Below are 24,240 nucleotides of genomic sequence, written 5' to 3' on the forward strand. Positions count from 1 at the left end.
AAAAAGAAAAAAGGAAAGAAAAAAGGAAAAGAAATAAAAGAAACAAAAAAGAAAGAAAAAAAAGTAACACTTTTAAACACTGTTCTCTCTCAAAAGTTGAACACAAATGGTTATTTCTATAGCTAGAACACTTAAGAGAACGAAGTAAAGCAGCCTTGTACATTTCACCTCTCCAGTACCTGGCTCACTGCTCACGTGAAGTGAGGTTCAATACATGCCACTTCTCCTCTCTAACAAATCAGGCCACCTGCTCTACTTCAGAACACTGCTCAATGCTTCTTTTAAAAAGAATACATTTCACTGATTTACCCTAACTCTCAATACTCACCAACTTATATAAATCCTACCACAATTTCATTTTTTTTGCTATATATAAATATCTTTTTAAAAAAGAAATTAAAAAACAAAAGCCGAAGCCTCTCTTTTCCCACTCCCTTCACAAGCTTCTGAGGCTGCTTTCCCAAACTTTCCAAATACCTAAGACCAGGAGCTCTCCTGCTTTTCTCCCCATTCAATTCAAACTCATGGAAGGACATAGGTATAATCTAAAATATAAAATGACAAATCATGTACATGAGTTTCAAATACACATTTATTCTTGCATTTGACTATGGATATGCGTAACAGATTTGAAATGCTCTGTAAACAAAATGAAGCAGCATTATGGAAATCTAACAAATGTAAAACAATCTTTTAGTTTCTTTACCTTACCTTTATTTTTTTAACTTCTTCAAATTTTTTCTATAACTGTTTTCATGATTAAACAAAACAGAATTGTTTACTTTAAGTCTTTGTCTCAGGGCTTTTTAAATTCACTATCCCTTCTTATCCTGCCAGACCTTTTATCCTAGCAGCTAGTGTTATTTGAAAAATTGCACTCTGCCATATTTATCCTGATGCTAGAACTCTTCTGAAAATGCCTTTCACTTTCTTAGCCCCAGCACATAGGTACAGAACACTATTTTATCATTCAGGGCTTGGCTCTACTGGTAATAGACCTTTAAGATTATTATGGACAGACACAATCATTTCTTCCTAGGGGTTCCCATAGCATGTTGTTCAAATCTGCATTTGGCATATCAGCATGCCTATGACTGTAATTTGTTTCTTTTGCTTCTACCACCACCCTCCTTTCCAGATCATAAGCTCCTTGATGACAGGGACCGTGTCTTATTCATTTCTGTGCCTATCACAGAATCTACCACATAGCAGGTAGTCACGCTAAGGAACTAAATAAAGCATTAGGAGTTTTAAAAGAAGGCTGAAATGTTGATACCGCAGTTAAGTAAAATAAATACCCTAGAACTTAACATATTATTACAAGATTTCCTGTGGATAAAAATCTAATGAATAATTATTATCATCTACAATAATTGACAACTGATATATCACGTTATTTTTGGGTTAGCAATCGACAATTCTCATTAATCCAGAAAATATAAAGTTGTCTGCATTTATCTGATCTCCCCTGTCTGGAATATGGTTTAGGAATAAAAGTATTATGTTAAAATCACAGCCATTTTTAAAAAAAAAAAAATCACCTTTTATAAATGAACTATGAATAATGATGGGAAAACAAGTGAAAAAAAAAACATACTTCCTCTTCATCAGGTTCAACTTCTTCAGTTTCCACAGCTGACATATTAGTTATTGGTTTATTCCACGCCAGTTTTAAATCTTGCCCTTTGAAACGAGCTCCATGAATTGCAGCCTAGAACAATTAAGAATAAGGAAGTGAAGAACATTAATCATTTAAGTTGTTAATGTCTAATATTTAAAGAACTAAACTCAAAAGACAGTTGCTTTTTCATTTGCTATTTGGTCACTTATTTGCTAGAATTATTACTTTATAGTTATTTTTCTTAGAAATCATACTAGTGATATACAATATTTTTTAAAATAAACAACAATTTCTCGTAATCAACTATCATTTTACTCCTGGCCAAAACCTGAGTAGGAAAAAAACTGTTTTATCAATTTACAGTAAATTACAATTTACTGATAACTACTATTTAGATAACAATCCCAATATACATCAAGATTTTGCCTCTAGCTTCTAAACCAATTATATATTTTAAGATTTTTAAGGTAAACAGAGCAAATGAATTTTACATGCTATATAGTAACTATTAACTAAAAAAACTATAAAAAATAAATTTGCATATAAAATGTTACAATATTTTCAAATTGATCAAAATCACTGCAAAATGATATATAACTAATGCAAAATCATATAAATACCTTAATGAAAGGGAAAAGTAATAACTCTGAACTTTTCTACAGAAAAGTACAATATTTCATATAAAAACACTTTATAACTGATGACAGCTGATTCAGAGAACAGTCAAGCCTAAGTTCTTCCTATAGTGAGCAGCTGCTTTAGAAAACACATTTAAAGTAGCATGAATGAACATAAATCAGTGTTAGTAACATTAAAATAACTCTTGATCTCAATATTACTCTGTACTCAAAGTGCAGAGTAATATGGAATGTAGAAACAATTACATATTCAATGACATCTGAACATGAGTTATATATGGCATTAATACTCCCATGTACAAATTTTAAATCTGTACATATAAATTTAAGAGAAATTTAAAAGATTTCATGATAACTAAAATTCAGCTTAGAGTTTTTAGTCCATGCTTAATTACAATGCCACACAATTTTAAAATGCATATTGAAGCTAAAATCATTACCGTTAAGAAATGACAAATGTCACATGCAAAATATTTATAAAACTTTTTTCCCACCGGGTGGTGGTGGTGCACTCCTTTAATCCCAGCACTTGGGAGCAAGAGGCAGGCGGATTTCTGAGTTCGAGGCCAGCCTGGGCTACAGAATGAGTTCCAGGACAGCCAGGGCTATACAGAGAAACCCTGTCTCAAAAAACCAACCTCCCCCCCCAAAAAAAATCCCATTTATTTAAAAAAGGAAATGTAAAAAGAACAAAAATGTGACCAGCAATATCTACAGCAAATCTGGATATGGAATTGGTTTTGCTTCTTAAAATGGGTCTCTGCTGTGTGCACCCTACATAGACTTTATCAGCTTCCTATTCAATAGCAATACAGTTGTGTAATGCCATACTATACAATAACAGCCTACTGACAAATATTTCTAGTGACCTAATTTTACCCATCTCTATAGTCAACATGCATTTCAAATTTGTAAGGTAAACTTTTAACTTTATGTAGTTTTAATTTTTTTAAACTGTAGGGAGGATCGAAAGGTCTGGAAAACACTACCAATGCCATAGCTCTTGGTTACATACAGTAACTCCATGAAAAGACCTACTGCTGATAACTGCATACTTTGATTGCAGAAGAAGAGACTGATGCAAAGGCTAACCCTGATGGCTAGTAGAATGCTCAAAGATGCTATGCAGGCTGCTGAGGAACACAAGGCACCTATGGGCTTCCTCATCACTGCACAGTGAGAAGATAGGGGAATTACCACTTTTTTTTTTTTTTTTTTTTTTTTGGTTTTTTGAGACAGGGTTTCTCTGTATAGCCCTGGCTGTCCTGGAGCTCACTCTGTAGACCAGGCTGGCCTCGAACTCAGAAATCCGCCTGCCTCTGCCTCCCGAGTGCTGGGATTAAAGGCGTGTGCCACCACGCCCAGCTGAATTACCACTTTCTAGTTGAGTCTCAGGCTACTTACTCTACAGGTGGGAATCTCATATCTGGTATTGTAAACTGGACAAAAGTCCATTGCTGGGAAGGTCAGAGGTCCTTGGATAGAGCCTACTGTTAAGTTTGTTCAATGGTCAGCTAATATTCACAGACCAGGGCTGCTCTTCCTCTAGTCAGAGAGGCTCCTTTAGGCAATGCTCAGTAGTTGATAACTGGTCAAAGTGCTGAGAACCAAAGGCTGAGTGCTCAGTCTTTAGTGGGACATTTTTATCATCCCCCACACACCTCCCAGGCTCTGGGAACACACGAAGAAGGTTAACGCTGGAGGGTGAGAAGTGTGTGAAATGCTGTCTGTCTTCTGGCCATGCCATAGCTACTACAACATGACCTCACAGAAGCTGTGATCTCTTGCACAGGATCAAGAGAGCCCACAGTCCCCGCAGATAGTGTTCTCAGCTTTCATGCTGACTGAGCTCTCTGTAACAGACAGCTGCTAGGGAAGTAAGAAGCCTTCTTCTTCGAGGACAGTGCCACTGCCAAGTTTCTCATTCTTCAGTCAGAAATCTAATGCCCACACACATATGGGCAGCAGTACTAGGATAAGTGGGTTATCAAAAAAAAGAAAAAAGAAAAAAATACAAAAGACAGATAACGATGATATCAAGTTGGAAGAGGGACTTGTCAGGAGGAACCTAGGAGGAGTTAAGAGGACAAAACTGGGAGTAGATATGCTATTTCATACATGTAGAAAGTTCTCAAGAATAAAATTTGCCACTGGATGTTTTATATAGATGTGTTTAATTTTTAATGAATTTTGTTCATTAGAAATTTCTAACAATTCAGGCTACATAAATTTGTGATACAATTCTGAATAAGATCCCTTAAGATAAAAGTTATTCAAGAAACCTAAGCTTTTCTGATGTTATAAGAAATATTATTTAAATGTTACAGTCACTTTCATTGTAGCAAAAGCCATTTAAAGAAATTAGTATGTATTTCAGATCATTTAAATACAGAATTCTTTCTGTAACTCATCCATTATATATATATGTATGTGTATATATATGTGCATGTATATACACATACATATATATGTATATAATTATTTATATATATAGTTATATATTTTAATCTATCTTTATATTTTGTTTTTTCCAGACAAGGTTTTTGTTTATTTATGTTTAATTTGTTTTGGATTTTCAAGAGTTTCTCTGTGTAGGCCTGGCTCTCCTGGACCTTGCTCTGTAGACCAGGCTGGTCTCAAACTCAGCTCTGCCTCCCTAGTGCTAAGATCTTGGTTGTCATCTTCGTGTATGCCTCCCACCTCAGTCAGTTGCCCAAATAACCATTTAATAATGTTTTAATTTGTGCTCTCCCCTTGCACCCTATAGATAGGACTTCTCTGTTGAACAATGGTGGCTTTCCTGGAACTCCCTTTATAGACCAGGCTGGCATCAAATGCAGAAATCCACCTGTCTCTCCCTTTCCAGGGCTGGGATTAAAAGCATGTGGCAACACTTTAAAATCCGTGTGTGTGTGTGTGTGTGTGTGTGTGTGTGTGTGTGTGTGTGTGTGCGCAGAAATATTATTCTTGTAGTAGTTTTACCTTGAAGTACAACTGGATAGAGAAATTAAAATGTTCATTGAATTGCTTAGAAAAACGTACCAGAAAATACGGCTATTAGCAAAAGTTGAACTTCCTTTTCTCAAAACTGCCTTTTATCTTGAATCCATGTTGTCTTACGCTTTTATGTCAGAATCTTTTTTATCTTATAAAATGCTGATGAAGCTGGGCAGTGGTGGTGCATGCCCTTAATCCCAGCACTTAGGAGGCAGAGGCAGGCAGATTTGAGTTCAAGGCCAGCCTGGTCTACAGAATGAGTTCCAGGACAGCCAGGGCTACACAGAGAAACCCTGTCTCAAAAAAACAAACAAACAAAACAAAAAATGCTGATGAAAATAAGTGGCAAACATTTATTTTATATTCTTCTTTAGGCAAACAAAATGTTTCATTTTTATCTCTGTGAATGTAGACCAGGCTGGCTTTATACTCACAGATATATGCCTACCTCTGCCTCTGCCTCCAGAGTGCTGGGATTAAAGGCATGTGTCACAATCAGGTGGACCAAAAAAGGTCTTAAGGTAAAAGATCCAGACTTATATCTTAGATCTGGAGTTAGAGAGCTTTTTTAAAATGCTTAAAATTCTGAGCTTAATCTCCAGCATCAATGAACAAAAGCCAACCTTGAGACAACTCTAGTATCAGGAATTCTTATTTTACAAAATAATCTCCCCGTGCCAACAGCTTCACCCCATAACTAGATTATTTCAGGGTTCCAGCTGAACATGCTTCTAAGACTAATGAGATCTAATCTTTCACCTGTTACAATGCCCTGAAAGTAACTCTTTATAAATAAGCTCTTAGCAATCTTCAACTGTGCTAGTAGGAGCATTCACTTACAATGATGACATAGCAACTTACGTTTGTCAAAAAACTCATTTGACTGTCAACCTAAAAGCTTCAGAAAGGCATCTTCATCTTCCATTCACATGCTTAATTATTTTGATATACAAGCAAGGACAGTTAACACCGTCTTTATAATGTCTTAAAGAATCCACAGGGCAAAAAAGTCACCCCAAGTCCAACAGACACACCTCCTTTTCCCTGCTACTCTTTACGGAGAGCTTGCAGGATAAAACACTTCCCACATGAGCATGAAGACAAGAGTTCAGACCTCTAGTCCCCATGTAAATACCAGGACATCATCACTGTTGAGCAGTAATCCCAGCATTAAGGGAATCCTTATATCAAGCTGAGCTCAGTGAGAGACCCTACTTCAAAATAAGATGAGAGCAATCAACAAAGAGACATTGAACCTCACTCTGCTCTCTACAAGCACATGAAAACACATGCTGGCATACCCACAGCCCTGTAAAAATGTATCATCAATGTAAAAATGCATGCATGCATACACACACGCACGCATATACATACATGAAGATATTTCTGGGCTCTTAAAAAAAGACAATTCAAGTACATGCCTTTAATCCCAGCACTTAAAAGGCAGAGAGAGGTGGATCTCTGTGAGGTCAATGCCAGCCTGGACCACACAGTGGTCAGCCAGAGCTACATAGCAAGACGCTATTTCAAATAAATAAATAAACAAATAAGCAAATAAATAAATAAACAAAACAAGAACGGAGCATTTGAAGCATAGACTCAGGCTATCACAAGGACTTTAAGCCTCATACCGTGACTGACACAAATAGCAGCAGTCTAGTTAGGAGTCTGCTAAGCTAGAGAGGCTTCTCTAGAAGTCATCCTGCTGGGACTGGAAACTAGTAGGTAAAGGATAAATAAAAGGGGTGGGCAATAGAACTCTACTTTCTCTACATCTACCTTAGATAGGTTTTACCACTCGTTCTACTTATTCATACTTTGTTCTGGGCCAGATAAAATAGTAAACAGTAGAAAGAGTGATGATCCTATGTTGTGACAATTTTGGAATTTTGGTCTCTCTAAAAAATACAGAATAAGAATATGTTTTAATTTTAATCCTGGGTGTGACAATATGGGACAGTTCAAAGCAGCTGATTATGACTTGCCTCGTGCTCTAGCAGAGGTGTGACTTTGCCAGCTGCAGATGGTTTCTGCCATTGTGTGACGTTTGGAATTCTGGGAACTTATCAGGCATGTATAAATGCTAGGACCCCAAGAGGTGGGGTTGATGGTTGTTAGTTGTTTGGGAGGTTGGCTATGGTTTGTTAGTAGTTGTGCTAAAAGAAGACACAAAAGGAAAGAAATCAGATTCAGGGATCTGGCTATCTGTATCTCTCTCTCCACTATCCCTTTTCTCTCCCATATAGTGATGGGGGTGAAATTGCTAGGGAAGGGTAGAAAAAGAATAACCTCCAAAGTAGCAAAGACCAGCTCTAACCCCTTTAAAAAGAGCGTCTAACATGTTCAAGTGGGTATGTCTTAAAGTCAATCGGTGTCAAATTTTATATACATTATATTATATTTATATTATATACACATTTCCTAAGAAAATAAGAATATTTTTGTGGGCACAAACTTGCACTTAAAATATTCTACTTTCTGTCAAAGTACAGTTTAATTTATATTAATACTTAAAAAAATACTAACCAATTAAATCTGAAGGTTTACCAAATTGTTTTTTTACTTACTGCTTCTGCTTCTGCTCTTGTCTTGAATGTAATTATTGCATGAAGTGAAGAGTCATCAATCTGACAGTCCTCAATTTCACCATATTGCTGTAAATTAACAAATTATTTCCTAAAAGTGTTTTTGAAACATCTAAAACCCCCAATGGCATTAATAGAGTAATAAACACAATCCAGAATTCATAATAACCCATATCATGAGACAAATAATTCATTACTCTAGTCCTATCTGCCAATCTCAGCTCTAATCCTATACTTTCTCATGTTGAGAATTAGCAACACTCAAATCTATTTGAGTTATAATGAATGAAACAATGGTTAAAGTCTTATTACTCCAACCTCAGGACAAGGAAATTTTGTTTTAAACAGCATACTCAACCATCAGAACAAACTATGAAATTCTAGAATCATTACCAATAAAAAGAGGAAAATTTAAGCAAATTATCAAAATGAAGATACAGGACTTTTTTTACCTTAAAAGTTTAACTAAAATGGGTTCACTTACTATGTATGCATTTACACTCTGGCAAACAAAATTTAGAACCCTTAAATAGTAAGCATATTATATTATGGCTAATCAGAATGAATTGCTTTTTATTTCCCCAACAACGATTTTTGTAAACAGCAATTATACAAGAATTAGTCTTTTATGCATTATTAATATTTTTCTTCTCATTCCATAATAAAACTACAACCATACACTAAGTAAAGCAAACTTTTATGGACAAATTTAAACTTGAACAAGTTACTTAATTTCTACAAGGTTTTATTTTCTCATCTATAAAATGGGCACAATAAAGGTTATTCTTGGTGTCAATTTGACTACATCTGGAATTAACTAAAACCCAATGGCTGTCACATCTGTGAGGAAATTATTAATTAAATTTATTTGAAGTGAGAATAACCACTTACTGGGACCTGGATCTTTAAGGTGAGATATACATCTTTAAGCCAGATACTTTGTACGAAGACACACCTTTAATCTGTACCATATCTTCTGCTGATAGTCTATATAAAGGACATGAAAGTAGGAACCTGGCCCTCTCTCTGCCTAGTGGCTAATCACTCTCCTTTTCTGGCATTAATAGTCTATTTGTTTAGGATTCTGGTGTATTCTGAAGATCACCTAAGATATCTATCCAGCACTGTGAACTGAACGACTACTAGAACCCTGGACAGTCCACTGGTATAGGCAACTATTGTTGGCCTAGCTGGGACATTCTAATAAATCTCCTTTCCTTTCTCTCTCCCTCCCTCCTTCCCCCTCTCTGTCCTAGCTGGATCATTCTAATAAATCTCCTCTCCCCCCACCTCCCTCCGTGTGTGTGTGTGTGTGTGTGTGTGTGTGTGTGTGTGTGTGTGTGTGTACATAAAATCTCTAGAGGAAAGTTCTGTTCCTCTAGAGAAGCCCCATTAAATCAGTGTTAATTCAAATTATTCCTAATATCCCCTTTAAGTTTTAGCTGTTTTTATTACTATTATTACTGGTCTCCCTAGACAAAAATTTAAAAGTATTTTGCTAACCACAGTTGTTCTAACCTCCTGTACTCAGAGATAAAAAAAATAAAAAAGCTAAACTCGGAAATGTGTACTCTTGCTTAACACTAGTGTTTTTCATGTATAATTTCCAACTACTAACTTTGAGGAGAACTCAAAATCTCTGCTTATGAAAGTATTCCTACCTAAGTTTCTGAACATTTACTTCTCAAGCTTCTCAGTCTCAGCAAATCAGGATTAAAATGAACTCACCTTGTCTGGATTATTTTCACAACTGACTGCTATCCCTAAGGAGCTGAGTACCTGTACGCAGGGTACTAACTGTCTGCATCTCCTTTCCTTTGCAGAAGTGGGAACAGAGCAGGGGAGAGCTGGGCTTTATCTCCAAGCACCTTTCTAGTTCTCATTCTCTATCCCTCTGAATCCAACAAGCACAGGACTCTGTAGACTACCCACTAGTAGGTATTAGTCACTTTAGTTACTTCTTACACATCAATCATTTCTTTTATAGCTTCCTTCTATTCAGATAGAGCATTAACTATTAGCTGGGAATGAGTGTCAAACACTAAAAGTCACCTTATACCACTTACAAGTTTACCTAGTCTTCTAGTTCTCCATTCCAGGTCTACTAATTGTTGAACCTCCCTCACTCATTTTTGCACCATATGCTGGGGATAAACATATTCCCTTGAATCCTTAATTCCTGAGCTGTGTGTTTAATATGCTATAGTTTGTCTTAATTGATTTGTATTTACAAGTGAGAGTGAAGATCTGCCTCTTCTCTCTGAAGTATTAGCAGAATACTCAGGGCAATACTGATGCTCAGTAACTTACAGACAGGATAACACTACCAACTGAAATCGGTAAAATGAAAGGGTAGGCGGGTATAATCTCCACTCTGCACATTAGTCTAATAAAGCCCAGAAGTCTAAATAAACAGTGGGTGATTAGGGGCTAGAATCTGCTTCTCCTCCAAGCCACTCTATTGCCACTAGATAAACTCTCTTAAACTGTATCCTTGGTAACTCTTATATCATACATCAAAAGTAGATCTTGCTTCAGTCCTATTCAACTCTATCAAGAGAGTAATATTAACAAAACTCCAGTTTCATATTTAGAAATCTAAATGTTTTATATAAAAATGCTAATTTTTCCTTAAATTATCAACATAAACCTACTCTTGAGGTCACTCTCTAAAACAATGAAGCTTAAATCATGAACCTTATAATATTTAAAGGCATATCTAATTTAAGAATTATAACATTTAAGCTGGTCAGTGAATCTGAGACCACCCTGATCTACACAATAAATAAATAAATAAATAAATAAATAAATAAATAAAATTTCTCCCAAACCAAAAAACAAAACAAAAAAGCTGTTTCTATTTTATAACTAAAAATGAAACACTACTACAGATTAAGGAAAACCCGTGTATCACTGAATTTAAATTACATATGCCATTTTCTTAACTTCTCTTTACTAGCATCTATTACTTTGAGTAACAATTTTAGTATTATTTTGCTAGGTGGTAAGAAAGTACCGCAAAGTGAGGAAGAAGGTCTTCTCTATCACTCTCTGTGAATGCAGAAATCTCCAGTGCTCTGGGTCGGTGGTCCACCACAGCATGCCCAGGCACACCTCGGCCTCGACCTCTACCCCTGCCCCGGCCATGAGCTGCACCTCGACCTCTTGTATGGATTCCTCTACCTCGGCCAGATGAAAGAATTCCTCTTTTAGCAGCCTAGAAGAGAAAACACACATGGGTTACACAATGTGGTAGCTAGGCATTGAGACCTCTAATCTGAAATGCCCAACTCTGTGTTTCTGAGTTTAGAGTTTCAAATTTTGAAATAATTGCATTGATTTTCCTTTCTGAGTAAAATCAAGTTTCAAATGAAGAATACTACAACTGAGTTAACTCAAGCCAAGTGATATATCTTGGAAAATTATTCAAACTTTTGATGCTGTTTGAGATAGTATTTTAGATAATCATTTAACATTAAAAATTCTAAAATAACTCTCTGAAAGTGTTTAAAATATAACAACTTTAAAAAACTATTCACAATTTCATTACATTATTTTGTGTCTCCTTCTATCATATATATAGGTTCCAGGGAACAAATTCAAGTCATAAGGTCTGTCAGCAGGCAACTCTACAAAGAGCCAACTTGTCACCTTACCCTTCTTCTCTCTCAAACTAAGTTCATACTCTAAGACATCAAGAACATATGACAAAGACTGGTTACTCTGGATCTCTTGATAACACAGAATGCTGGACATCATTTCAAAAGTCAAGTTAATAACAGACTGCAACATAATCTACAGAGATAATAAATGTTATTTTTACACTGAACTATACTCTAGACTTTCAAGTTTTACCTAATTTTCAAATAAAAGCTTCTAGCTTTTTATCTGTTGACTCAGCTAATGTTGTTTTCCTAAATGCATTATTTTATGACACATAGAAATACAAAATATTAATACTCTGCCACATAATTTCTTTTGTGTAGTACACCATTCTCTCATTCCACAAATAGTCTATAAACACCTGTGCTAGTAGTCCTTGACCTCAAGTGCAATTTCAGTTTGTGGACTTGGCACAGTAATTAAAGTGCTTACCATGCAAGCATGAGAACCTAAGGTCAGCCCCAAACACCTACACAGCAAAGTCAAAATGCACACCTTGATCTCAGCAGACAGGGAGATCCCGGGCCCTGCTGGCCAGCCACCCAGACTAGCCAAATCAATGAGCTCCAAACTCAGGGATTACTTGCCCTGCTCCAAAATGGAGCTTGAGGGATACACCGAACATTAACTTCTATCCTCTAGCCTCCACACATGCATTAACACCTGTCCACACATGCAACATACATAAATGCCAAACACACAAGCTCAATTCCTAGACAAGTAAATTACTGAAAGTGGTCCTGACATAGGACTTGGGTTCAGTTTCAAACACCCACATGGTACTTGACAGCCCAGGGGATCCAATATCCTCTTCTGGCCTCCATGGATACAACCCATGCATATAGTACACAAACATGCATACTGGCAAGCATTCATTCAAAAATAAACTGTGGGAGTAACTCATTTATAATTTGTCAATTAGCTGGATGTGAAGGGTAAACAGGGTAGAATCACACAAGACTCCTTGCACACTTCTAGTCTGGGAAACTAAATATACAAACTTTAGAAGTAAGATAAACACAATGATGAACATGCTGATGAGGGTATATGGCATCTAAGTAAGAACATCAAATCCTAATATTACCAAAAATAAACATAAAATCAAGTAATAGTGCTAAATGAAATAAGTCAAGCACAGAAAGACAAGCACTGTGAGAGTCCATTCACATACTAAATCTAAACATCACTCTCACAGGAACAGAAGCATGGCTATTAGTAAGAACTGTGCTAGTGTGGAAAGTGGAGAAATGGTGGTCAAAATGTACAGCAGGCTAAGCTGGACCAACTGCTGCACAGCATGGAAAGTACAGCTGATCAAAGTATGTGAAAGAGCAAGCAAAGGAAATTCTTAAATGTATTTTCATAAGAACCTAAATATGTGAGGTGATGAATAGATAACTCTAATAATTCATTCCATGATGTATATACATATATTGAAACATGTTGTATAGCATACACAATTAAAATTTTTAAATAAACAAAATAATAAATTTAAAAAGAAAAAAAAAGTTAACCGGGCGGTGGTAGTGCACCCCTCTGATCCGAGTGCTTGAAAGGTGGAGTCAAAGGGATCTCTGATTTCGAGGCCAGCCTGGTCTACAGAGTAAGTCAGGGCTACACAGAGTAACCATGTCTTGGAAAAAAAAAAAGTTGTAAGGGTATAAGATTAAACATATCACAAGTATGCCTGAAAAGCATTAATGACCAAACAGATGCTCCCTGCAAAGTAAGCTTCAACCACCTATAATTTCAAGTTTAAACTAAAAGCCTCTACGAAATCCTATAGCCAAGCAGCATATTCAATATGACCTTTCAATACAATCTTAAAATCTTTGCTCACAAATCTCTACTTTAAAAAAACAGAAAAATTAACATGATGAGCATATTCTGGCATCTACTGTATTGCCTCATATAAGAGTATTGACTATAAATCAAATTTGAATTATCATAAAAGATTGGAAAATACTATTCTATCTTTGGTTGAATTACAACAAGCAAAACATGGAACAGTAATTTTTATGTTATTTATTTACTAAATTATATCAAAAATTTTACAATATTTCATTTTTTACATCACTAGTGGCATGGAATATTCATATTAAGAAATCAATTTTAAAACTAATATAAGAAGCCTAATATTTTGGGTTGCACATATAGACAAAACTTGAATTTCGAGGGACCTCAAGTGAAGGTTTAGGCCAACATTTCACAGCTTTGTCTAACTCTCAGAATAATGGAGCCTAGGACATGGCCAGCAGATACCAAAAGTTAAACTGCTAATACTTGAACAGCACGAAACAGATTGCTACTGTATTGTAAAGTGAGAAAAAAAAATCAGTGTCGAGGGCTAGCGAGATGGCTCAGCGGGTAAGAGTACTGAATGCTCTTCTGAAGGTCCTAAGTTCGGATCCCAGCAACCACATGGTGGCTTACAACCACCCATAATGAGATCGGACGCCCTCCCTCTTCTGGTGCATCTGAAGATAGCTACAGTGAATTGGGCAGGAGTGAGCAAGACGGCAGAGGTCCTGAGTTCAATTCCCAGCAGCTACATACATGATGACTCACTGCCATCTGTACAGCTACAGTGTACTCATACACATAAAATAAATAAAATAAATCTAAAAAAAAAAATCAGTGTCAACAAACTTTAAAAAATATATATACTCACCGGGCATGGTGATCCCAGCCCTTGTGAGACAGAGGCAGAGAGATTTGAGTTTGAAGCCAACCTGATCTACAGAGAGAATTCCAGGACAACCAGGGCTACAGAGAAACCTTGTCTCAAAAAGATAAATAAATAAATAAAAATTTTTAAAAAAGTATACTCAAACTAAGCCAAGTAACCTAAAATATTAAAAAATACTATCTTAAATTATGTCAGGCAATAGTGAATATAGGCATTAATATACTTTCATATTTTATTATATAACATTTTTACTAACTATTAAACATCCATGGTTTATAAGAGATCAATTCCACTAGAAGTTTCTCATAACTAAAGTTAGTTTATTTTCTCTTTTAAAAAACCCACAGCACCATCTATAGGCAAAACTTAAATAAGCATGTTTTCAACAGCTTTACAGTAATGACTTTGGCAATTCAGCACATGCCTGTATGACTTTACACATAAAAAGACTCTCTCCATACAAATACCTGTAAAGCCTTTAGTTATATTTAACCCCAAGAAAAAAACAAGAGCAAAACCGGAAAAAGGACTAAAGTTCAGTAGAAACAGAGGCACCAGGGTGTTGAAGCAGAGGCAATGTGTCAGCAAATACCAGTTTCTCAGGCCAGCACAAAGTTTCAGAGGGCCAAAGTTCCAAATTCAATCCGTGAGACAACACAGTAAAAGGAGAGAACCCATTCCCATAAACTGTCCTATGGCATTCATAATGAAATTAACATGCAAATATAAAATTGCTTTTTTGAAAACTATTTTCTACATTAGTTTAGTAAAATCAATTAGCCTCTTTTCTCTCTATCTTCATACACACACACACACACACACACACACACTTGTACGCGTGCGCAAGAGAGAGAGAGAGAAATATAGACAGTAATTAACTAGAAATAAAATCACATTTTCATGTTAACCATAATTGTATCTCACTTTCAAGTGAAAGTGTGTAGCTGTGATAAAACATACTTCCAGCTGTAATTCTGTGTATTTTCTCCTAAGTTCAGTGACTTCTTCTCCAGCCTGCATCTTCTTATATAAATCCAATTCTGTGTCAAGCAATTCTTTTTGCATCTGAAAGTCATTAATGTTTCAAATAACAATTAATACTCTCAGCTTATGTTAACATTTTTCTTTTTTTCATTATTTATTTATTTCTTAACATTTTTTGAAGATACTTTTTCTCATATTCATTCTTGTACTCCCCATCCTCCACCCCCTTTTTTTTCTTGGCACAAGCTAGTTATACAATCAAGATTCTCCTGTGTTGGCCTCAAAAAAGCCAGGATTTTAGCTATGTGTCCCCATGCCAGCCAACACTGTTTCTGTTGCCAATAGTACTACTCTACTTTGTAAGCTTCCTTATTCCTTCTATGCTCATTGATGTCCCTAAAATCCACTGTCTAAACCATAGCCAATGTGTGATTTCCTGAATTAATAATGTGATAATTTGGGGGAAAAAAAAACCATGGGGCTAATGAGCAATATATACTATTCCTTTATGTAGGTATAAACACACACATCTTAGCTATACTGGAGGAAAAACATAAATGAATGATGGTGGTTCCGTACAAGTGGAGTTAGGGATAGACAGTGTATCAGAGGTTGGGATTTTGAGGTGGGAGAGAATCCTATGTATGTCTTTTATGTACTTTTAAACCCTGTTAAAGTGAGTTATTACAAAAATTAAAAGTTAAACTTAACCAGTAAGAATAAGGCCACGAGAAAGAAACCAAAGCTGAAAACTAACTGAAATGGACCTGACTTTATCTAATAAGTAGTACTTACTAAACAAAATAAAAGTTAACCAACATCATAATCTGATTTAATCTTTAATGGAATATAATTAGTTTATAAGGAATGTAAATAAAGTTTGAATCCAGCTTAAATGCTGGAAACAATCCTGCACCAATTGTGGAACTATTCTGAATGTACTGTGAGTCTACTTGAATGAATAAGTAAGATTTATGTTATGAGGCCAAGTTGTCGTTATGGAAATTGGCAGTGGAATGAGTTTTAAAAAAGAATAACCATGTAATTCACATTAAAATTAGACAAATCAACACGGTTTCATACATATACAGATGAAATATAAATATTGCCCCAGCTATATTCTATCATTCATAACATCTGAAAATATCGTGGTCATTTGTTTGTATCATCTAGATTAAAACACCTAGATTTTCTCTTTGCAAATAAAATCCATTCTGGACAGTGATGCTAGGTTACTTCATGTCCTGAGTCTTTTATATCACCAATTCCAATACATAGTTGTTGGCCACACAGTCAAGTAACCATGTCACTTTGTCCTCAAACTACCTTCTGAAAATTATCCATAATCATTTTCCAATAGCTGACTTTACACCTGTAAGAACTAGGACAGTTGTGAATAATCAGATTCTTAACAAACTATAGATCCTTAAAAAATAACTTTTCATATTTTTATTTTAAAGCTCTCTTTTTTAAAGATTTATTTGTATTTATTATGTATGGGTATTTTGCCTGCAAGTATATCTGTGCACTGTGTGTGTTCAGAGCACTTGGGGGCGTCAGATGCCCTTGAACTGGAGTCCTAGACAGATTTTAGCTAGCGAGTGTGGGAGCTGCACTCTTGTAGCCATGGGAACAGAAAACCAGAATACCTGAGTCTTCGTCTTTATACTTTTTGGAAGACAGCGTCCAGGAGATGCAGATTTAACCTCATCCTTCAACTTGGTAATATTTTTTGTCAAAATCTCTAATGTTTTCATTATTTCTGCTTTATCTTCAGACTTCATGGTTTTGTTTTTCTCTAGTTTTGAAATTAGCATCTGGCAAATTTTAAAACAGAAGTTCAAGAGACTTAGTCCTACTATTGATAAGAAAACAAATACAGTAAAATAGTTAAAACAAATAAATATTATGTTTATTTCTATGTTCTCAACAAAGCTAACAGACTCTTAGTATATAGAGACAGAAGGACAGACCTGGTAACGCTAACAGCAGCTTAATTACAATCAGCTTACTTTATGAAGAACTTCACTATTCTTTTGCTCTCTTAGAACATAAGTGCTGGACCAGAAAAGTGGAATGGGAGATCACACAAAATTACGTTCTCCTAGTTACAACAGCTTCAGCTTTTTACATAAAGCATTGTGGTTTAATAATTAGTATATCCAAAATAAGAAAAGGTCTTATTTCTAACCTTAAAGTAGGTTTTTGAGACAGTCTTACTCTGTAGCCTAAGCTGGCCTATGAAACATCTGTTGTGTAATTAAGATTTTCACCTCAATTTGGACTAGACGCATTCCACATGTGGCTTTTGATTATTGTGTAACACAGGAGTAGAGGGTCCAAATTAGTGAAGTACATATCAACAATGAGAAAATGATTTCATTTCATTATTCACCAACCAAAAACTATTATATAGTAACAGAGCTAAATAAACTTATTTCATGATCATAACCAGTTCCACCTATGTCCATCACTTTATATAAGCTTCTACAACTCCAATGCTAATGAATACGTAAGTTGACAATACACTTATTAACTTTTTCACTTTTACCACTACTAATTACAGTAAATGTGCTTCTCACTGTGAATGAAATAAATTAAATAAAAATAACCACACTGGTAACTGTGTCAAATTTAATTTTACTATTTTACCTTCTGTGTTTCAATGTGCTTTTCTAAAATTTCTTGCTTCCTTTTTCTTACATCCTGCTGAAGTTTCAGTGCCTCCTAAAAGAATCAAATCATTTGAGTATAGCTAAAGATAGATCAAACAATACATGAGAAAAGCAGTTTTAACTGAAGAATCATGGTAACAAATGCAATATACAGCATTTGTGTCTGTAAAGCTTAGACCATACATATAAGTTTCAAAGATAAACCAGAAGAAACTTCCCTTTGCAAAAAAAAAAAAAGTGTAAAAGAATAATTATGATGACAGAGGGAAGACCGAACCCTCCAGTTTGAGCTTGTGGTAACCACCTTAACAGACACACAAGCAGGCATGCACATACAGAATGGAGAGGGCTTCCTATATGCAAATTTTCTGTTATACTATCTATGCTTACCTGTTTCTTTTTCTGTGCTTCATTATTATCAACTGCAGGGGTAGAAACTAGTAAGGTTTTTTGTGCAGCCTTCAAAGCAGCTGGATTATACACCGTTTTTGTAAGACCAGTAGATGTAGATAACACCTACCAACACAAATACAATTTCTTAACAAAAGTGTTATCAATCATATCAATAATTTCTTAATTATTAGTAATTCTTAAGTCTTGCTTTTTAAGAAACTCCAACTTTAAAGCATTTCTGCCTAAAATTAAATGTTGAACTAAACGTATTATATAGTTATAATAACTAAATCATATTTCATGTCTTGAATGGTAAGAATGAGTATTAAGCCATATAACAAACAAACAAACTCCTGGTGACTTAATACCTATAACAAAAGACAAACAACAAAAAAAGCAAAGCCAAATATGTAAAACAAAAAAAAAATCAAAGGGAAAAGACTGTCATTATTATATTTATGAATAAAGTACAAAAAGAAACTGAATATCATCCTACAAACATATTAGTATGATCAGTGTAATTTGTAGTTCCAAAATAAATGAAGCAGTTATTCTTCATTCCCTACAAGCCATTCTTCCTCCTTGAAATGATCTTAATCTCAGATATAGTCCAAGCTAAAGCACTAATCATTTTTCTTTTCTTTCCAATACTTACAGATTTTTATTCCTTCAGCTATGACATAAAAATACCATTGAATTTGTTAGGTGATATTAACTATTTAATAAAAAAATCAAACAAAACCAAAAAGAACTTGATGTCTTCCTTCCTATTGACACTTCAAAGCCCTGAAACAAACATCTAGTCTTTCTCTTCTTTGTGATTCTTGAACCTAAGTCTTTTTAATACAGAATTATGAGACTTTGGTTATTTAAAGTAAACTTGAGAGGGGGGTATCCTCAATGTGCTCATCTATAAAATTTGGGGGTTCATCTTGAGAGTATCTAAAACATAAACCCAAAGCTCTCTTCTGTTCACTTGTTTTATCACTGTATACTGTTAGTATCTAAAACAGTGCAATCACATATGATAGATAATATTTTTACACTAAAGTAAGCAAATGATTATAGGTTGAAGTGAAAAACCCTTTAAAACAAATAATAATAATAATAAGGTTTAGTAGTAACAACAAGAACAATAATAAAGTGATAATATAGACAGAGCTTTATTTCTGTCACTAAGTTCCATGAAATGACTGGTTCTTAGAAAAGATAGTACCAACAGATTCTATAAAACATAAGCAAGTAACCCTGTACCATGATTTTCCAGAGAAAATATTACTTTTTCTAACATCTTAAGAGTTCCTGAGCAATAATGTGATACAGAAAGATGAAAGACTGTAAATAAAAAACATTATCCTATTTTTTTAACTACTAATATGTTAACATCTGATGTAGCATGAAAGCAGAAATCTGGAGATCACTTTCTGATCTTTAATCATGAAATCAGAAGACAAAAAAATAAAAAAAAGTATGGGCAACTTATTACTCTTAACACTTCTTCTCTGTCTCAAAATTTAAATGACATAAAACTACCATTATTCTAGCTTCACAGAGAACGACTTATGTTTAAAAAGTAAAGGAAAGTAATATTCTACATATACCAAAATTTCACAGGTAAGTTTCTTCAAAATAAAACCTGCCAAATATTACTTATAAACATGAAATACTAAGAAATACTTGATTTCATTAGAAATCAAAATACAGATTTAGTTTATAGTCTGACTTCAGTGATTATTCTGGAATAATTCTGGAGAACTTCTTCAGTGCTACTTTAGTATGTCACAAATTGCTAAACTATACTAAAAAGAGGTTGTAACACAAGACAGCCTACTTTTAAGTCTGCGTATACTGTTTCTTCATGAGAATTCCCTAACAAGTTAAAAGCTATCTACAGAATAACTTGGAAATTTGAGTATCACAATGATATTTTCCAGCAACAAATATACATTATAATAGAATTATTTGTTTAACCTAGCATTTTTCCCACTTCAGTCGATAAGGAACACACACGCCTTTTCAAACCATCTTAGCATTTTATATCAGACTAATGTGTGCTGGCTGAAGGGAGTATGTGATGAGACCAGAACACTTCCCTGATTCTACAAGCTGTCTTATAACCCTATCCATAGCCCTACCCAGTGATTTCCAGGATATATGATAAAAATATTCCACGAAGCATCAATCTCATGAACTCCTACATAAAATTAAACAACTAAAAACAGTAAAGTATTTACAACTGTACTTCCAACAATGGTGAAATGGTGAAATGCAGCCCTATTTCAAAGGTGCCAAGATGTAAAAGTAAAATGTGCTTGGAAATAATAACTGTAGGATCACAAACATTGCTTTTTATTTGAATCTGCTTGAGTCTAAATTTTAATGCTAGAATGGTAAAGAATAACCACATTTTTCAAGATTTAAAATTTACCCCGGCATGCTAGTGTGTGTCTGAAATTGCAGCACTTGGGAGCTGGAAGTAATTGGATGGTACATTAAAAGCTAGCCTTGGCTACATATTAAATTGAAGTACATGGTCAAAGCCCTGGATTTGACCTCTAGCACTATCAATAAATAAATAAATTAACAAATATATTTAAAGTGAAAACAGCAGAGGAATCCAACATACCCAACAGTCAAAATTTAGTTACAAATCATAAGAACAAAAAGTATGGACAGGCCATTAGAAGTAAACGCAGCACATTTATTTTACAATTGTTTTCATGTGCTGTAATTTCATATGGCAATATATTAGCTTAACTTCTGATGATCTGACTCCACTCACCTATTGTCTCAACTGCTTGCAAGTTTATTTTGAATTCTCTACATATGTAATAACCATGCCATCCACATATAGACAGATTTCTTTCCTTTTTTCTAATCTTTATAATGGTTTGTTTCATTTTATCACTTTATTGTATTAGGGGGAAAGAACCTGAAAGAAAGTGACTAAATGAAGATCTTGTCTCCGTCCTGATCTCGACAGTGGGGTATTCACTCTATCTCACCATTAGGATATTCACTCTATCTCAGCAGTGAGTGTGGTGTTAGTTCTGGTGGGGAGGTGGAAACACTCCTCAACAAGGTCAGAAAGCACTAAGTACTTCATCAAGGATTTGTCTAACAAGATAGTCATGCAAGGTTTTCCTTTTCCCTTATAATGCTAATGTGGTCAGTTAGATATACTCCTAATGTTAAACCATCTTGAATTTCTGGACTAAATCTTTCCTGGCCATGATGTATTACATATTTTACACATCACTGGAAATTGCTAATATTTCCTTTGGAGTATTTGTGCCTATGTTTATAAGACGTGTTAGCCAGCAACTTTACTTTTTTGTAGTATCCTTGGCTAGGTTTTCATAGCAAATATAAACCCAGAAAATGAGTTAAAAGGCCCATTATGTGCTACATTTTTATTATTATCGCCTATGACAAAGATAAAAGCCAATTCTCTAAACTGGTACGAGGTTATGCTCCAATGATACATTGTTTTTCTTTTTTCTTTTATAGATTTATTTTATATGTGACAGTGTTTTGCCTGAATGTTGTGTGTGCACAACACACACACACACACACACATACAAACACACACACACACACACACACACACACACATATGTACCATGTGCACGCCTAGTGCCCAAAGAGGTCAAAAAGGAACACTGAATCCCCTACACCTCCTGAATTTAGGATAGTTTTGAACTCAGGTTTCCATGTGGGCTCAGGGAAACAAACCTGGGTCCTCTACCAAAGCCAACAAGTGCTCTCAACTGCTAAGCCATCTCTCCAGTTCCCATATCTTTATTTCTTATGTAAAATATTGCCATCCATAACCATACCTACTATTACTACGTGTAAAAAAAAAGTCTCACGCCGGGCGGTGGTGGCGCACGCCTTTAATCCCAGCACTCGGGAGGCAGAGGCAGGCGGATTTCTGAGTTCGAGGCCAGCCTGGTCTACAGAGTGAGTTCCAGGACAGCCAGAGCTACACAGAGAAACCCTGTCTCGAAAAAAAAAAAAAAAAGTCTCACTAAGAATGAGAAAAGACTATCCTGTAAAAAGAAGTCCTATATAGAATTACTACGAAGCTATCTAAAGTTTCATTTTTAAAATAACTAGCTCAAACCAAAATTTAATATGATTTAATATTAGCTCAATTATAATAGATCTATTAATAATCTAAATATTTATTCTAAATAATAATTAAATAATAAGTTAGTACCTCTAACAGGTATTTAAAATAGAAAAAAAACCAAACTCATTTTAAGTATCTAAAAAATCATGTATAAAAAAATTAATAAGCTCAATTTCTTCAACAAAGTAAGTATATATTCAGTAAATCAGAACGTTAATTTACAATATTGTCTAAGAGCACATAGCATTTTATAACACTGGGCAAATGGAGAACTCTGGAGAGAATAAGATTTAAAGCTTTATTTATAAAGTATTTGAAAGACTCTTCTCAAGAATATTAAGTACTTTTTAAAAACATCACTTAACCAATAGTAAAAATTACCTTTGCCACTGTGTGTGTCTGTCTGTCTTGTAAAATGGCTAAATTGACCCAGTACTTGGCACTGCCTCCCATTTTGGTTATGAGAACACTTAAAATCATGATTATTATTTGAGGTTACCATGCTGTACTTTTGTTCTGAAATTATTTTACAACTGTTAGCCATTATCTTCATAACTTCCTCACCCTGGGTTCCTGGTAACCATCATTTACTCTGCTCCATGAGTTCAACTTTGTAATCTTCCACATATAAGGAATTAACGACCTTACAGAGAAACATTTTAAACAAATATCAAAGAAAAAGCATTTATAATCTATAATCAACTTTTGCTACAAACCCTAGTTCCCAGAAAGTGTAGCAGATATTTTAAATAAGTCAGTTTTTCTTGTAGTTAAAAAAAAAAACTCAAGAACGTCTTCAAAGGAGTATGTACTAAAATAAATAAATAAATAAATAAATAAATAAATAAATAACTGACCACTAGAAGGGGGTTAAGAAAAGCTTCACATATTCTCTCAATCTCTGGATTTATATTGCCAAAACTGTACATCAAACCAAAATTTAAACTCAAAAGGCTATTAGCATCTCTATTTTATAGTCAAGGGAACTTGTTCAATGTCATCTCTAATGGCTAAATGAGAACCTGAAGTCTATAAATGAAATGTAGCTCAATTTACCACACAATCTTACATTTAAAAAAATTTCAAATACAATATTATTATGAAAAGAGTTTTGTGGATACATATGTACATATGTGATTTAAAAGTACTTTATCAAATGAACACCCTATGATAAACTTAGTATTTAAAGCTGGTAAGCTTGACAGCAGGACATTTGATTGACAGGGTAAACGCACTCCAAAAGAAGCACCACAAGAAGCTTGAGCTAGACAGAGAGACTACCATAGATAAAGGAACAAACAAACAGCTAAGAAGAGAGGAAGACCAAGACAGAAACCTTGGGAGATAGAGGACAGACACAAGACAACACACAAAAAGGTACTCCTCCAGATAGAAAAAGCACCCTGCACAGCAGAGAAACAGAGCAGCCACGACTTCTGGAGCGCGGGGGAATATGGACTGTGAACTAAACAGAGCAACTGTAGCCAATAGACCCACATTTCAAACATTACAGCAGCACTCACAGAATGGCAACAAAATCAGAGGTACAGAGGAGAACGACAAGAAACCAGCTAAGATAAAGCGTCAAAAGCCAGAGAACTGAAAGCAGTGGGGAAACAGTGGCAGACTCTGAATACATGTACAACACAATTATGGCCTCAAGACTATTCTTAGACAATCACTGCTAGTGGTGAGGTCTAGAAATGAGAATTAACTTCTATATGGCAAATGACTCATTTCTGGCACTAATATGCCCAAAAGGAAAGTCTGATACAGACTGAGTTCTGAATTTCCATCAATGCCAGAGTGTAACAAAGTAAATAATAAATCAAACAATACTGTAAAGAACAAATGATGGCA

At 34.9% G+C, this 24,240-nt stretch overlaps 1 protein-coding gene across 14 annotated transcripts in view; it reads right to left on the reverse strand.

Moving 5' to 3' along the window:
- Positions 1-24,240, reverse strand: part of Rbm26 (RNA binding motif protein 26) — a 71,817-nt gene that overhangs the window by 6,159 nt on the left and 41,418 nt on the right. For all 14 annotated transcript variants that reach the window (XM_031362686.1, XM_031362680.1, XM_031362678.1 and 11 more), the window contains 7 exons: positions 18,243-18,368; positions 17,830-17,904; positions 16,827-16,994; positions 15,154-15,258; positions 10,858-11,058; positions 7,824-7,910; positions 1,598-1,711 (listed from right to left, as the gene is read on the reverse strand). In XM_031362686.1, the coding sequence (XP_031218546.1) occupies positions 1,598-1,711; positions 7,824-7,910; positions 10,858-11,058; positions 15,154-15,258; positions 16,827-16,994; positions 17,830-17,904; positions 18,243-18,368 (876 nt within the window). The remainder of the gene's footprint in view (positions 1-1,597; positions 1,712-7,823; positions 7,911-10,857; positions 11,059-15,153; positions 15,259-16,826; positions 16,995-17,829; positions 17,905-18,242; positions 18,369-24,240) is intronic.

Source organism: Mastomys coucha, unplaced genomic scaffold (assembly GCF_008632895.1).
Source record: "Mastomys coucha isolate ucsf_1 unplaced genomic scaffold, UCSF_Mcou_1 pScaffold9, whole genome shotgun sequence".
Taxonomy (NCBI): Eukaryota; Metazoa; Chordata; class Mammalia; order Rodentia; family Muridae; genus Mastomys; species Mastomys coucha.